Here is a 15,582-nt window from a genome sequence, read left to right on the forward strand (position 1 = left end):
TTACTTGCAACATTCGGATCTGTTTAGTCTTCATAGCGTCAGTACTCGCTACTGTGTGTTGGAAGCTCTGGGAAAAGTAGTATGATTTTCATGTGGCAGGCATAGGTTGGGACAAGACCTATCTACTTTACAACGTAAATGCCTGCTGTTGCAGCAGTCTCTGCTGTAGTGAAAACTGTTTCCTGGTTCTTGCCATGTTTCCTGAAGTGATCTACGTTAATAATCACTTACATTTGAGCATTTTGAACGTACTCCAATACAGTTCAGAGTGTGATTTTTAATTTTTGTGTGTGTGTTTTGGTTATTATAGTTGTTTTCTGAATGTTTTCAGCATAGAGTTACACGCTGACACAGTGAAGTTTACTCTGCTGTCCTTTGCTATAGCTGTGTGTGGGTTTATGTATTTGATGCATTCTCACAATATGAGTTTTAAAGGAAATTGGCTTCATAATCCTTGAAAAGAACTTTTGTTTTCTACAGTATCTGTGTTTAAAAGGGATCCTTTGTATTAAGTATATATAAAGAAGCAGAAAATTGACAAAGTGCACCCCAAACAATTCTCATGGTGTGAAATGTGAGATGCAACAGGTGGGGCTGACAGATAGAGGCAGTGATGGGAAAAAGGATAAATAACAGATTCTTGGGACTTTTCACTGAAAAGTCAAGCACAGTCCTGTGAAGTTTGTAACTGCTAAAAAGCTGCTTTGAAGATAGCTTTATTCATATTGCTGTGGTTGGAGAAAAGATTTATAAACACTTGAAGGAGTTTTTTAGTAGTTTCTGTCATGCAGCTCTGGTCTAGCTCTGCCTCTTTGCTTAGGATAGGTTTTTCTCAGAGGTGGAATTTTCTACTACAAGGAAAGTGTAAGAAATGAAAGAGAGCGTTCCACTTTCTATTTGTGTTGCAAGTGGGAGAAATAGTGCCACTTTTGTTGCAGATGTGTCAGCAATTCTCCTGCTGGTGCCCTCATCCTCTGTGCCTGTGTTCGCTAGCTCATACCTTGAACTACAGTTAAAGCATGAGTTGGAAACTGTATGTAAAATCTCACCTTGGGCAGCTGGAACGTGGGAAAATAGCAGAAGCCATTGTCTCATATTTTTTTTCTTCTCAACAGTCTCAAGTGATAACAGTTTAACCTGTAATTGCGAAAACTGTTTACCCATAATGCAGCCCTAGGTAGAGGTAAACTAAGGACATGGCTGTTGCTCTGCTGTTGTGCTTTTGTTGGCTTTAATGAGGTTATGTAATGCTACCTACCAACAGTAGCTTCTTGTGGGTTGATATGTATAGTGATTGTATGTGCAGATGTAAAATGGTAACTCCTAGCTATTCTGTAGGTGTGTATTCAGATTGCTTTTCTACAAAAGAAATTCTGTGCTACTGTATTTTTAGGTAGAAGGGAAAGCTTTCTGAGACAGAAGTTCTCTTTCTGTGCGTGATGTTCAAAATTAATTCATTTTTCAGGCAGATCCACTTCAGAGAAGCCTTCCCTGGTTGATTTTTTAGAGCATCTCACCATTCTATGATTCTGTGGTTCCCCAGGCAGCTGCTGTTGGGCTCCGTTTTAGTAGTTGTGCCAAAATGAAATTTTTCAATATTTTTGAATGCCTATTTTTAATAGCTCCATTTTGTTGTTAGGTTTTGGTAACACTTGGAAAATATTCTAGTAGGAGCTGATGATAAGATGAGAGTTTTTTTTCAGTCTTCAAGAATGCAACTTTAATAACAAAAAATAGAAGGAATTCAAAATGCAAGGAAACAAAAGCATTACAATCTCAGAGATCTCTTTTCCTCTTGATTCTGATTTAGATACTAATGCTAAATTATGTCAGACTAAAAGCAAAGAAGATTTCATATTGCTTAGTTAGTGGTTAATGGCAACATTTTGCAGATTAAAACTTAGCAAAAGATGCGTTTTATCTTCATGGGCTTGCCATCAAGAGATCAGAGGTCCAAACTTGTTCAGTCCACATAAACAGCTCTGGCTGTGGGGTGTGTTGTTTTAAGAGGCATTTCCTGTAGCCAACCTTATTTTATACTTGCCTAGCACACTGATGCAGCAGAGGGGAACATGAGCAGCAAGGCAAGAGCAGGGAATTGCCAAATAGGATAAGAGCTGGAAATTATGTTAAAGGAGCAGGGTATCTTTTTTCATTAACCTATCTGGAGAGCACTAAAAGTGAGCAGTGCTGGGGGCAGGGGTGGGGGGGGAAGTTTAAGTTCTCATTTTCCTACCTTCTTCTGGTGCTCCACAGTGATGAATAGTGGTGAAGGCTGTGGGGCACATAACGAACTTCTGACTGATCATTCTGAATCCTGAATTTGCAATGATTGTTTCCTGGCAGCTGGTGTAATTTCTGTCCGAGCTCTGTTTGAATTATTTATTTGTTCATCCAATAAGCCTATTAAACAGAGCACTTAAGCACTTGCTGCATCAGACTTCTTGTGCTTTTTCGTTTTAAGTTAAATTAGGTTCAATTCAAAAATTACAGATTCTGGAGTCAGGCAACTAACTGTATATATACACATCTATGTAGAAAGGTATATACAGTGTGTGCTATGCCACAAGCATAATGTTCAGATGATGTAATGGTGCCTTTGGACTATAATATGCTTCAAAAGGAGTGATTACTATGCTTCTTAAGTGGGTCACTTATTTGCATTCTGTTTCTTTGTTCACTGTGAGAATATTGTGCACTCATATGCCTCTCTGAATAACATCATTCTTAAAAACAATATGTTCATATGTCTGGTTGATTCCTGAAATTATGTACTCTAAAATATTTTTTTTTAGTCCTTCCAAGCCAAAACAAAAAGGAATTGCTTTGCATATATATTTGATAAAAATCTTACTTAATAACCTGTGATTATGTTTCCATAAGATAAACATGGTTTAGATCTGATCCAACTATGGTAATGAATACCATGGAAAGTGAGTCTTTTCAGAACACAAACGTGTGAACAGTGAGGTTTTTCAGAAACCAGGTAGAGGTTTTTGTATTTCAAGCACATGCTGGAAGTACACGGGTTGTCGTGGCCTTGTCCTCTTTGGTTTGTTTTCATTTAATTGCTCACTCAGTAGAGATCCTTATTCACACATGGCATTATTTTCCTCCTAGCTTCTCCCTGACCAGCTGGTCTTACTTCTGGAGTTGCTCTTGGAGGAGAAGACATTGTGTCCTAGAATACTGCAGTGCTTAGAAAAGACATACAGGCTCCGGGAGCAAGATGCTGAGGTAATGAACTTAAAAAATATCTCTCTGACAAAGAGCATTACGTTGCTAAGTAGGAGTGGTATGGTTCCACTGCAGTCCAGGCTCATTCAGGTCATTTTTGTCTGCATCTGTAACTGGAGGTAATTAACTCCGGTATTGGTGTGTTTTCAGATGCCTTAGTTACTCAGCATTTCAGTGCTTTTTTTGCAGGTCCAGGTGTGTTTGCATACCATGGTAGTAAGACACAGTGCAGCTTTGATGTTATAACTACTGTTCATGGGCCTTGGACACATCTGCTCATGTTAAATTTCTCACTGTTCCATGATGAGTGTCTGTTAGAGCCCAGATCATTTTGGTTGTGTGTATTATCTCCCAATACAGTCATGTTTCTTACGGTCTAAATCTGCTCATATTTTCCTCTTTGAGTATTCCAAAGTCTCACTCAGGATTTGGAAAATTTTGCTTTCCAGAGAGGCTAAGAGACTACAGTATGTTCTGATTTGGGGTGTGAGTTTAAGGGAGAATCCATGATTTACATTTTCTTACAGTAAAATATTAACAGTCCTTGAAGAAAAGTGGTTTTTGTATGATACTGTAAATTCTGCACTAGGTTATGGTCCTGCTCTGGTAAGAGCTTGGAGTCCATGATCTCCAAAGATCCCTTCTAACTCCTAACATCCTGTGATCCTGTGACATGAAATCCTGTGAAATGTGCCTTCCTCACTGTGGACACATTTTGGTTTCAAAGCTTTTAATCTTTGCAGGGCAAACGAGTAAATCTTTATTACCACATGGTGTGCTGGGTATCTTATAGAGTCCTTTGGATTTCTCAGGCTGGGAGAGTTGTGAAAATTGGGCAGCAGAACTTGTAGCTGACAACACTTTTGCAATAAGTCTTTGCTTTGAGAATGTAGTATTCAGCAGGAGAGCTAACAAAATGGAATCAGTCAGGAAAATAAAGAATGTATATATTTATAGATAAACAGGGTTTAGTTATGAAGTAGCATCTGATAAAACTAATGTGCACTGAGGGAGCGTGGTAAACTTAAGGCATTTTTTAAAAACATGACTCTTGTTTAACTGGAAACTACTGTGCAGGCTGCAGAAATTCAGTGTGAGCAACCTACCCTGTTATAATTGGAAATGTATGTCAATAGTTAAAACTGAAAGAGAGAGCAACATTTTTCGTGTTACTTCTATGCTGAAGTTGCTGGATGGACACTCAGCAACTCTGGGGAATCCAAACATTAGTGTGAAGACCAGTGGAACAGGAGTCTGCCTTTCTCTTATAAAAAAATCTGGACAGCTTTTTTGCTGTTGCAGTTTACTGCCCCTTTCTACTTTTTTGTTGATAGAAGCTTCTAAATGCCAGATTTGTTTTTAATTAGTACTTGAACTAACATCTCTATTTATAGATATTAGAATATATTCTAATGATATCTGAATACCAGTGAAATGTCAGAGGTTCTATAAAGGGAAGAGGAATGAATAGGAAGATAGATCAAAGCAATAGCTGTGGTGTTGCTGCTTCATGACGGTGAATTGTAAGCACCAGACCACAAGCTGGGGCTTTTCCTTTCTGCTGCTGTGCTTTCTCACTTCTGTTCAGTGTCATGCAAAAGTACACAATCGGTCTGACAATTTTTTATTAAAAAAAAAACAACAACTCACAAAATTACAGCCTCAGTGAAAGGAGTGTAATCCTCATTCTGTTTTACAAGGTGAAACCAAGGGCTTATCAGATGTTAGAAGTACAACTAAGACAACACTGCTATTAACGTTTTACCCATCATACTTGAGGGAAGGACTTGCCTCTTGGTCCAGTGTGTGCACAGGGAATTTTTCTTGTCATGACCCAGGAGCACAGAATTGCAGTCCAAGCCTACACCTGAGCTGTTCTTGTCTAGACTTAATTTGATAAGGCAGTAATCACTCACAATGATCCTCTTGTGTCACCGACCATCAAATACTCTCTGTAACTAAACATGAGAAATGGATCATTAAAAATGCAAGCATAGAAAATTGCCAGTAAAAAAAACCCAACTGTATATGTCAGAGGTTTTATTCAGCTGACAGCCTTACTTAAGAAAATCCCTGTGCTACATCCAGGAACAAAAAGTTAAGAAATAAGAACTTGTTTTCTTATTTTTGACAAGTGATGTTTACATTAATCTTCTGGTAGGCATTACTGATGCTAGTAGTAGGTGCTAGTGGTCCACATGTATTTTTTTTAATACTTTAAAGAAAGTTTGGTCTTAGAAATTGTTCACAGAATACTGTCTGCACACATGGGAGCTGGGAGAGTTTCCCTCTACTTGTTGCAGGTAGCTGAAAGACCTTCTCACACCATCAAAGGAATGACAATGTGTGTATGTGTGGCTGAGATATTTTCTCAGATCAAGAGTGTTCCACACTGTAGTAACTATGTGGAAAAAGTGATAGATTTGGATAATCTCAACCATGTCAGGTAAATGTGTTGGAAGAAGCAAAGGGAACAGTTGTCTAGTGGATATTGCTGTAGGGATGAATTCAGTGGGGAACCACTCTCATGTCTCTGCCTGTTTGAAAGGACCTAAATTTAGGTTGGAAAAGACCTTCAAGATGGTCAAGTCCAATCATTAACCCTCCTATGGCCAAGTCTGCCACTAAGCCATATCCCCAAGCACCATCTCTACACAGGTTTTAAATACATCCAAAGATGGTGACTCAACCACTTCCTTGGGCAGTCTGTTCCAGTGCCTGATTAGCCCTTTCAGTGATATTTTTTTGTACTATCCAGCCTAAACTTCCTCTAGTGCAGCATGAGGCCATTTCTTCTTGTTCTATCCCTAGTTACCTGGGAGAAGAGACCAACACCCACCTCATGACAGCCTCGCTTCAAGTAGTTGTACAGGCTGATAAGTTCTCCCCTCAGCTTCCTTTTCTTCAGACTAAATGGCCACGTTTTACTCAGCTGCTCCTCATAAGATCTGTTCTCTAGGCTCTTCACCAGCTTAGTTGTCCTTCTATGGACTCTTCACCAGCACCTTGATGGCTTTCTAGTATTGCGATACCCGAAACTCAATACAGTACTCAAAGTGTGGCCTCATCAGTGCAGAATACAGAGGGGTGATCACCTCCCTGGTCCTGCTGAGCACACTATTTCTGATGTAAGGCAGGATGCCATTGGCCTTCTTGGCCACTTGAATAAACTTCTGGCTCACATTCATTTGGGAGTTAGTCAGTACCCCCAGATCCTTTCCACTGGGCTGCTTTTCAGCCAATCTGCCCGAGGCCTGTAGTTTTGTGTAGGATTATTGTGACCCAAGTGAAGGAGCTGGGACTTGGCCTTGTTGAAGCTCATACAGTTGACCTTGCACCATCGATCTGATCTGTCTGTGTCCCTCTGCAACCTCTTTACCCTCAATCAGATCAACAGTGCCACCCAACTTGGTGTCATCTGCAAACTTACGGAGGATGCACTCTTGTCTCCTCATCAAGATCACTGATAAAGATCCTGAATAGAAATGGTTCCAATACTAAGCCTTGAGCAACACCACACGTGATTGGCTCACAGCTGGATTTAACTCTGTTCACCATGTATGAACACTTCAATGCTGGATCACAGTGGGATTGAAGCACCACACTGAAGTTAGCACTGGGAAACTACTGAGAAAAAGTTGCCCAAGGTTCCTTGAGCCTGGTTGAGTGGAAATGGGAAATGGGCTTCTATTGCATTTGAGTTACTTTACAGGTCACTCATTAAGAAGTCTGTATAACACAGCTCACTAACTGAAGTTTCTCAAATGCTGCAAGAGAGCTTATTATTTGGGGTCATTATCCCACACAAGTACAGCATGGAGAGTCCTGCTTCATGTTTCTTTAAGCTTTTTTATCTGTATTTTTGAGGCATCTTTTATTTGGCTTTAAAGTTCAGTGCACTCATAGGAGCGGCATCTACCTAACAACACCTGCGCTTGGTTGCAGTGGCATAGAATTCTGTGTTCAGTCAGTGAAGGTTGTCAACAACACTGTTTGGTATTCCTGACCACTTACTACTGCGTGCATATCCAGTCTTACCAGTGTAAGGGCATACTTTACTTCAGAAAGGAGAGGTGGGTTTGCAGCAGGTTATCTGTCTTGGTTTGATTGCTTTATGAGGACAGGCTACAAGAGTCGGGTCTCTTCAGCCTGGAGAAGAGAAGGCTTCAAGGAGACCTTATAGTGGCCTTCCAGTATCTGAAAGGGGCCTACAGGAAGGCTGAGGAGGGACTATTTACAAGGTCTTGTAATGACAGGACAAGGAGTAATGGGTTTAAACAGGCAGAGGGGAGATTTAAACTAGATGTTAGGAAGAAGTGCTTTACAGTGAGAGTGGTGAAACACTGGCACAGGTTGCCCAGCGAGGTTGTAGCTGCTCCCTCCCTGGAGGTGTTCAAGGCCAGGCTGGATGAGGCCATGAGTGACCTGTTCTAGTAGGAGATGTCCCTGCCTGTGGCAGGGATTGGAACTAGATGATCTACTCCTTCAGGAGTGTTCAAGCTATGTCCTTCCTGCAATCTCAACAATTCCACATTTTGTCTGTTCTCAAGTAAGATCTTACCACAGATAAGTAGCATCAGACGAGGGCAGGAGGTCAATGGTAGCTTCTCCCTTTTAAGGCAGACGCTGATGTGAAATAATCAGCTAAAAAACTTTAGAAAAAAGAGCTGTTAGCTCCCATAATTCTGATTCATAATGCATAATTTTTGAGCTTCAGGGTTTAGAACTGAGATACTGATAGCTCGATCATATTTCAGGCTGGTTGACTCCAAGTCTTGAATGCTACAAGATGCTTCTGCAGCTTCTGCCTAATTGCAGAATTTGTGACTCACTCCTATTTTTTTCAGTCCACTTATACAACAAATCATGTTCAGACCTGGAACATCTGACAAGGCGCAAAACTACAAGGCTGTTTTTTCCAGAGATTACAGTAACTGATGTAAGTTGTTTTGATTTGAGCATATCCAGTATATCTTTAAACAACATTTAGAGAGGAATGAAGGTTTCAAAGTTTAAAGCAGTTTTTCCACTGCCTGTCAGTGCCTGAAGCCCATCATGGTTCAGAGATTGTCAGACAAATGCAAGGCAATTGCATGGAGGAATCATTGTACTCTCATTTTTTTCTTCCTGTTCCTCTATTTTCTTACTGTGCTGCTTCCTACTACATAATAAGATAGCCTATAGACAGGCTATGGGACATCTCCATGACATACCATATCCTGTGACCAAGAGAAGCACTACAGGAGCTGGCTGCAGTTTGGACATGACAAAGTCCAGCTGGAAGTTCAGCTAACTGATGAGAGCTGTGATACGTTATAAAGCAGCTACAGCTGCCATCAGACAGTGCAGCAGGTTAACAGAATTGAAGGTGGGTCTGGTCTTGTTTTTGTTTTGGTTTGTTTCTCTCTGAGGTGGTCATTTTAAGTAGATGTTAAATTTACTCAGTATGTAGCATCTGGCAGAATTTGGAGAGCTTGTCTGCAGGAAAGGTTTCTGGTTGCTGGTATTTTTGTAAGTCTGCCTAACTTTGACACCTTTCTTCATACAATAGTGGAAGAGCAACTTGTTTGGACTTAGGTTGTTGAGGACTTTCATTTATAAAAAACCAGAGTGAGTTAGTTACAGATACCTAAAGACAGCCCTGGGAGCTCTGGAGAGCCCGCAGCGAACCCTGTGATTATTTCAAGTCTTTCTGTTGTAACATCTTCATTTGGTGAGGGAGAGGCCTGTAATGTATGTGTGCACAAAATCACAGGATGGCTGAGTAGCCTGCAAAATAGTAAAAAAGGCAGCATGGAAAAGATCACCAAAGCCATAGAAACACAGTGGGTATGTGTGACACATTCAGTCCTATTTAAGACTTCAGGCTTTCTGCAAGTGTGTTTTTACTTGCTGCTGAATTCTGAGACTTGGTGATAAAGAACAGAGAATGTGAATGAAGCAGAAAGATGTTAGCTTTTCTTTCTTTTCTACTGCAGACATCACTCTCTTTTTTTGGTAAATATATTGCCTGCACAGCATATGTAAATTAGCTTTGTTAGTTTTCCTTGTCTCAGCAAGCTGATTGAAGTGCTCTTCACTTACATAATGCTTTCCCTGTATGCAGGATCATGATCTAGTGTATTTTGGGGAGAAAGCAGAAACTATAGCTGTTGCTGCAGAGAATGTGAGTAAAATGAGTTAAGATCATAATATTGTCAATCATGTGGGTGGCATAAAGCCATTCTCACACAACTGCTTCTTTGTGCACGAGGTCTGCCTGTGAGACCAAGGCTGTAAGGTGGTGGCATCTTGTGCCGCTGACAGAAATCCAATCTTGTGAACACTGACTATTTGAGGAGCTTGGCAGTCTAAAAGTGGTGAGGTTTGCGTTTAGGACAAAATACCTTTGATTCATTGATCTTTCCTAGCCCATGAAAGCTGACAGACATGGAAGTATGAATGAATTACATTGCAATAGCTGTCTTGCCACTTTCCATTTGATTGCAACTGCATGGACCTGAGCACATTCTCACACTGTCAGATATCCTGCTGGTTGTGACTGGGCATTGTTGGAAGGCATCCTTATGGAACAGAGCTCTGTACAGTACATTATAAAGCTGAGTGGGAAAAGGGAATTGCTCAGGAAAGGTCAGTCCATGCTCACAGGCAGAAAAGGCACTCAGTGAGCTTTCCTTTCAGCACAGCCACTGGGCTAGTCCATCCTCGAGGCAGAGGCTGAAGGGCAGTCTTCAGCTTTTGAATGAAATTAGCACTGTGTTGCATGTCCCTCTCCAGGCTTGCAGCCCTTCTTGACTGGACCACGAAGGAACAGATAGGCATGTTTCAAATGGTGCTGCTGCTGCAACAAAACAGGGAGATAGACATTCCTTTTCCTAAAGGAATGTCTATCTTCAAACCATTGTTGGTTTGAAGCACCAGTTCAAAAGACAAAAAGGGACATTATTTTGTAAAAGGACATTACTTCATTCAGAAAATAAATTAATACGATGATTTTTGGTTTCTGCAAAGTAAGATTATCTTCTGTAGTTACTCCATATTTAAACATACAGCTTATTATTCAACCTCAGCTCAAATCAGGAGGCTATCCCGTGTTTGGTATGTGAGAGTTATATTTTGTAGGACTTAGAAAGTGAAAACTTATCATGGATATAAAATACATTTCACCTCCTTTTTCATAATATATTCAGATAATTATTGTGGCACTAGAGATAGGTAAGATGACATTGAAGATTTTTTGCTTGGAGTTGACTTACAGTGAGCAATTCTCTACTTAGGAGCTCAGGAAAAGCTCTGAAGGGTAGTCAGTCTGCATGTCAGATTTGTTTTTTTGATGAATCAGCTTTGTGGTTTGTATACCCAACCATGACTGAGGTGTGTTCATTAAATGCAAAAGAAAGAGAGGAAATGCAAGTTCTCATGAAGTGAAACCACTGCACTGTTATCAGTCTGATGCTTTTCACACTCATCCTTACATAAATGTTACATTTTTCCCCTTGCTTTTCTCCTGGTATTTTCCCTGGTGAATGCTAGCAAAGAATATCATACTGTCATAGAAAATATTTCTCATTTTTACTTGTTAAAGGGCTAATTCCAGAGTACAGTAGACTATCCCAGTCTCCTACACAGGAAATACATTGACTGAAGCAGCAGCCACTTGTGAAAAAGCCTTGATGCATTTTGATTCTTCACCCTGTTTCATGTTCTTTGTGGTATTACATATAAATGTGTTTTGAAGGCTCTTTGGTACAACTGATACTGGTATTACTATTGTTAAAGAAAGTTACTACAAGCATGCATTCACAGATGTTGGATTGTTTTTTTCCAAGGAAAGGAGCATATTCCTAGAAGGTTAGCTTCTGGGAGTAAGAGAGTTACTTTGAAAGATGAGGCTCAAAATATAAGGCTAAGAAAATTGGACAGGATGAGGAGAAGGCACTTGCAGGCACAGCAGTGGGAGTTATCCCATAGAACTGACTGGCTCATGTGCTTATCATAACTGAGTGGATGCACTGGGAGTGAATTTGTAAGACTGCCCAAAGGATAAGCTCAACTCGCAATAATCTGAATTTGGCTTTTTTTTTCTGCATGCAAAATATGGAGGCTTTTCCAGCCACTTGAGTAGAACAGAAAATCCCCCATCAGCAGTAGCTCTCTAAAGAACATGATCAGAGCATGAGATTTATGGAGCACTGAAAATAACTTTGCACCAGTCAGCACTCCCAATCCCGTGCCCCTCCAGGAGCCAACACCAACATGTTTGTTCCAAGTGATCTCACTCACTACTGGGTGTCATTAAGAGGATTTTCCAAGCCCCTAACTGGTGCCATTACTGATACTGTTCATTCATTGCCTGTTGTTCTTCTAACTGGTTTTGGGAGCTAATTTTCTCCTTACCTGGCTGCCTAACAACCTAACAAGACCTGGAAAGTGGGTGAGCTGATGGTAAGAAGGAAGCAAATACAGACTGGGTTGGTTTGAGCTTTTTTTTTTTTACTAGTTATCCAAAGAATCTACGGAGAAGGGCTGGAGATAGCTCCTTCTTTTCTGTGTCCTGTTACTCAGAAAGGTCAGTGAAGCATGAGAGTCCTCTGGATTCCAGAGGTATTCTGAACTGGATAGAGCTGCTTTGTATGAAATTTTATTCACTGTTTCTGTTCAGGGCAAAGCAAACCTTGCACTGTAATACAAACCACCTGGCCTTTTCATGAAATTTAAAAGGCTACTCTGTTTGCATATATGTAAGCACTGGTCCAGATGTTAATGAAAACATGGTTGTAAAAATACAAACAGAAGTCCTTCATGTCAGCAGTGGGTTATTTTGTTTCATTATGAAGCTGTAGGCATTTTTGTGCCTGTGTGGTGCACTTTGTTTGTTTGTTTGTTTGTGGTTCTTTAATCCTGAAAAAAATGCTTATTGTAGTTACACAGATTTTGAGGCTGTATCCGTCAGATCATCTAGCACTTCTCATTTCTGTATAAAGGCTGATGACAGATGCAGGTTATGCCTGGGTAGGACCACAGAGTTGGAAAAAATCTGCTATGCCTTGAGTCTGTGAGGTTTAAGTAGTGCACAAAACAGGGCAATTCAGAACTTTTAACCATAGTTGGTTCTGATGTCATTACCTTAGCCACACAGAACGGGTTCCACCGCCAACTCACTGGCTTAATAATGTGTTTGGTAAAAGTCTGCAGTCCTCCTTTTCAACTCCATGCCATTTAAGTACCTCTGGAATTGCTTTGTTCTGGGGAGGAATTTTGTTGTGTTCCTTCATCATCCTCAGCAGCAACAATCGCTGGGTTCTTAGGGGAGCAGGGAATAAAAGAGAAGAAGATGACTCAGAAATCTGAAGCATGAAGTAAAAGTATTCTTATTTCCAGAATAAGTAAGTTTCCTTTGAGTTTATAAAATCAATATGTGTTTTACTTAAGAATTGTTGCTAGGGGCTGAGAAAGGGGATGTGTGTGAGAGCCATGTGAATGACCTGTGGGTTTTGAGACAGTCTTTCGTTCAACAGTTTGAGAAATTGGAAGCAAAGTTTTAACTATGCAGAAGTAGCAGGATGTGAGCACAGGCTGAGTAGGCTGTCTGTGACCTAAGCTGTAAAAAAGCTAGGTAGCCACATTGCTCACTGTCTGGAATTTGAGTCTCACACAATCATAGAATGGTCTAGGTTGGAAAAGATCTTTAAGACCACTGAGTCCAGCTGTTCACCTAGCGCTGCCAAGTCTACCACTAAACCATGTCCCTAAGTTGCACGTCTATAAGTCTTTTAAATACTTCTAGGGATGGTGACTCCACCACTTCCCTGGGCAGCCTGTCCAATGCTTGACAAGCCTTTCTGTGAAGACATTTTTCCTGATACCATTTTCACATGGAGCTCCAGATTCTGTCTGGACAGTAATCTTGCCTGGAAATCACAACTGTTGAGGCCACAGTCACTGCTGGAGACCAAAGATAAAAAAAACAGAGTCTATTTTTGGGCCTCTGGTTACAAGGAGGAGGAACAGAAGTAGAGGGATGGAGGGGCTTATGCTCCTCTTAAGCAAAGAGAATAGCTTACTGTTTTCTTGGTACTAGCAGCAGCTTTCTGTTTTGCTGAACAGAAGTTACAATTTAGTAAGAGTTGGTAGGGGATGTTAGGTGTGCTTGACCTCAGACTTTCCAGAGTTGGAGCTCTGCTTCAGATATATGAGAGTTTGTATGCTTTTTCCCACTACCATGTCTGGTTTTATAAGCCCAGGATGCTTTTCTATGTATGTATAAATAGGCTGGTTGAAATGCATATACAGACACTGAGTTTGCCTGGACTTTTTACCCTTAAAATCTGGAGACAGCTAGAAGAAACAGTGGCGATGGGATGTATTTGAATCAGTTGTGATGTTGATGTTAAAAAACAGTAATTGCAGTGAAGCCAGAGGTAGTCTGGCCTTTATTGAAAGCAGAGAGTGGTTTCAGTAGGCTGTCAAGGGCTGTGGATGTGGTTGTATAGTGGGAGAGAGGGGCAGCTGTGGCAATGCATTTTGGATGTGTCAGTTGGGATGTATCCAAGCCAGTCTTAACTTTCTGAAGGTATGGGGCTTGCCCCTGCATTACTTCTGGATGAGGCTGAAGTGCAGTGTTGGCTGTCCTCAAGAGTAGGATCTGGTCTTCTTTCCTCATCCTCTGAGGACAGGATCTCCTGACACCCTGTCCGTACTCACTCATGGCCTCTGCCTCCATGCATGTAGCCATCTCAGCACTCAGATGGGAAAGGGACAAAGAGAGGGAGGGACGGCAAGAGCAAAGTCCTGTGAACACCTCACCAGCCCTCCCACAGGACTGGGGAAGGTGCCAAGTGCTGTGGTCAGGTGCAGACACAGGGCTAGCACTGCAGGCAGCAGACCTGGGACTCACCCTGTTCGAGAGCATCTTGCTGGGATGTCAGCACATTTCGCAGTGCCAGAGGTGCAGTGCAGGGGTGTTTGTGAAGTGGCACAAGCCTTGCTCCTGACAGCCAGCAGTATCACAGCAAAATGGAGCTCAGCACAGACCTCCAGCCAAATTGTTAAAAAGGCCGATGATGATACCTTCTTTTGCCATCTCCATCATGCTGCAAGCTGCGAACAGCACAAATGCTCCAGCATGCTGAGCAGGCAGTACTGAAAAGGCAGGAGAAAGGGAAAGTGTTTGATTCCACAGTATCACAGTATCATCAAGGTTGGAAGAGACCTCACAGATCATCAAGTCCAACCCTTTATCACAGAGCTCAAGGCTAGACCATGGCACCAAGTGCCACATCCAATCCTGCCTTGAACAGCTCCAGGGACGACGACTCCACCACCTCCCCGGGCAGCCCATTCCAGTGTCCAATGACTCTCTCAGTGAAGAACTTTCTCCTCACCTCCAGCCTAAATTTCCCCTGGTGCAGTCTGAGGCTGTGTCCTCTCGTTCTGGTGCTGGCCACCTGAGAGAAGAGAGCAACCTCCTCCTGGCCACAACCACCCCTCAGGTAGTTGTAGACAGCAATAAGGTCACCTCTGAGCCTCTTCTTCTCCAGGCTAAACAATCCCAGCTCCCTCAGCCTCTCCTCGTAGGGCTTGTGCTCAAGGCCTCTCCCCAGCCTCGTCGCCCTTCTCTGGACATGCTCAAGCATCTCGATGTCCCTCCTAAACTGGGGGGCCCAGAACTGGACACAGCACTTAAGGTGTGGTCTAAGCAGTGCAGAGTACAGGGGCAGAATGACCTCCCTGCTCCTGCTGACCACACCATTCCTGATGCAGGCCAGGATGCCACTGGCTCTCTTGGCCACCTGGGCACACTGCTGGCTCATGTTCAGGCGGGTATCAGTCAGCACCCCCAGATCCCTCTCTGTCTGGCTGCTCTCCAGCCACTCCGACCCCAGCCTGTATCTCTGCATGGGGTTGTTGTGGCCAAAGTGCAGCACCCTGCACTTGGAGCTATTGAATGCCATCCCATTGGACTCTGCCCATCTGTCCAGGCGGTCAAGGTCCCGCTGCAGAGCCCTTCTGCCCTCCGACCCAGCCACATCTGCCTGCAGCTTGGTGTCATCTGCAAATTTGCAGACCAGTATAAGTAGTGTCTTCATGGTTTTAATTAAGGCTTATTTAAAAAAACCTCTGTTTTGTGAAATGAGGTGAATCCACCTGCTGTATTAAACATTTCCTTACCTCATGTGCGCACTGGTATAGGAGCTACTGCCCCAGTGTGGAGAAGGTGGCAGCACAAATTGGAGTGTGTTGGGAAAAGCCTTTATGCATGCTGGGAATGCGCTCTCCCATTAGACATTTTTGAAGCTGCCAGACTACCTTGGTGCTGGCGGCCCTTTTCTGATCTAACTGTGC

The 15,582-nt window shown here is 42.1% G+C and overlaps 1 protein-coding gene across 1 annotated transcript in view; it reads left to right on the forward strand.

Moving 5' to 3' along the window:
* Positions 1-15,582, forward strand: part of AOPEP (aminopeptidase O (putative)) — a 207,130-nt gene that overhangs the window by 174,494 nt on the left and 17,054 nt on the right. Inside the window, exon 13 of the mRNA XM_064176841.1 lies at positions 3,121-3,237. Within this exon, the coding sequence (XP_064032911.1) occupies positions 3,121-3,237 (117 nt within the window). The remainder of the gene's footprint in view (positions 1-3,120; positions 3,238-15,582) is intronic.

This window comes from Pogoniulus pusillus, chromosome Z (assembly GCF_015220805.1).
Source record: "Pogoniulus pusillus isolate bPogPus1 chromosome Z, bPogPus1.pri, whole genome shotgun sequence".
NCBI lineage: Eukaryota > Metazoa > Chordata > Aves > Piciformes > Lybiidae > Pogoniulus > Pogoniulus pusillus.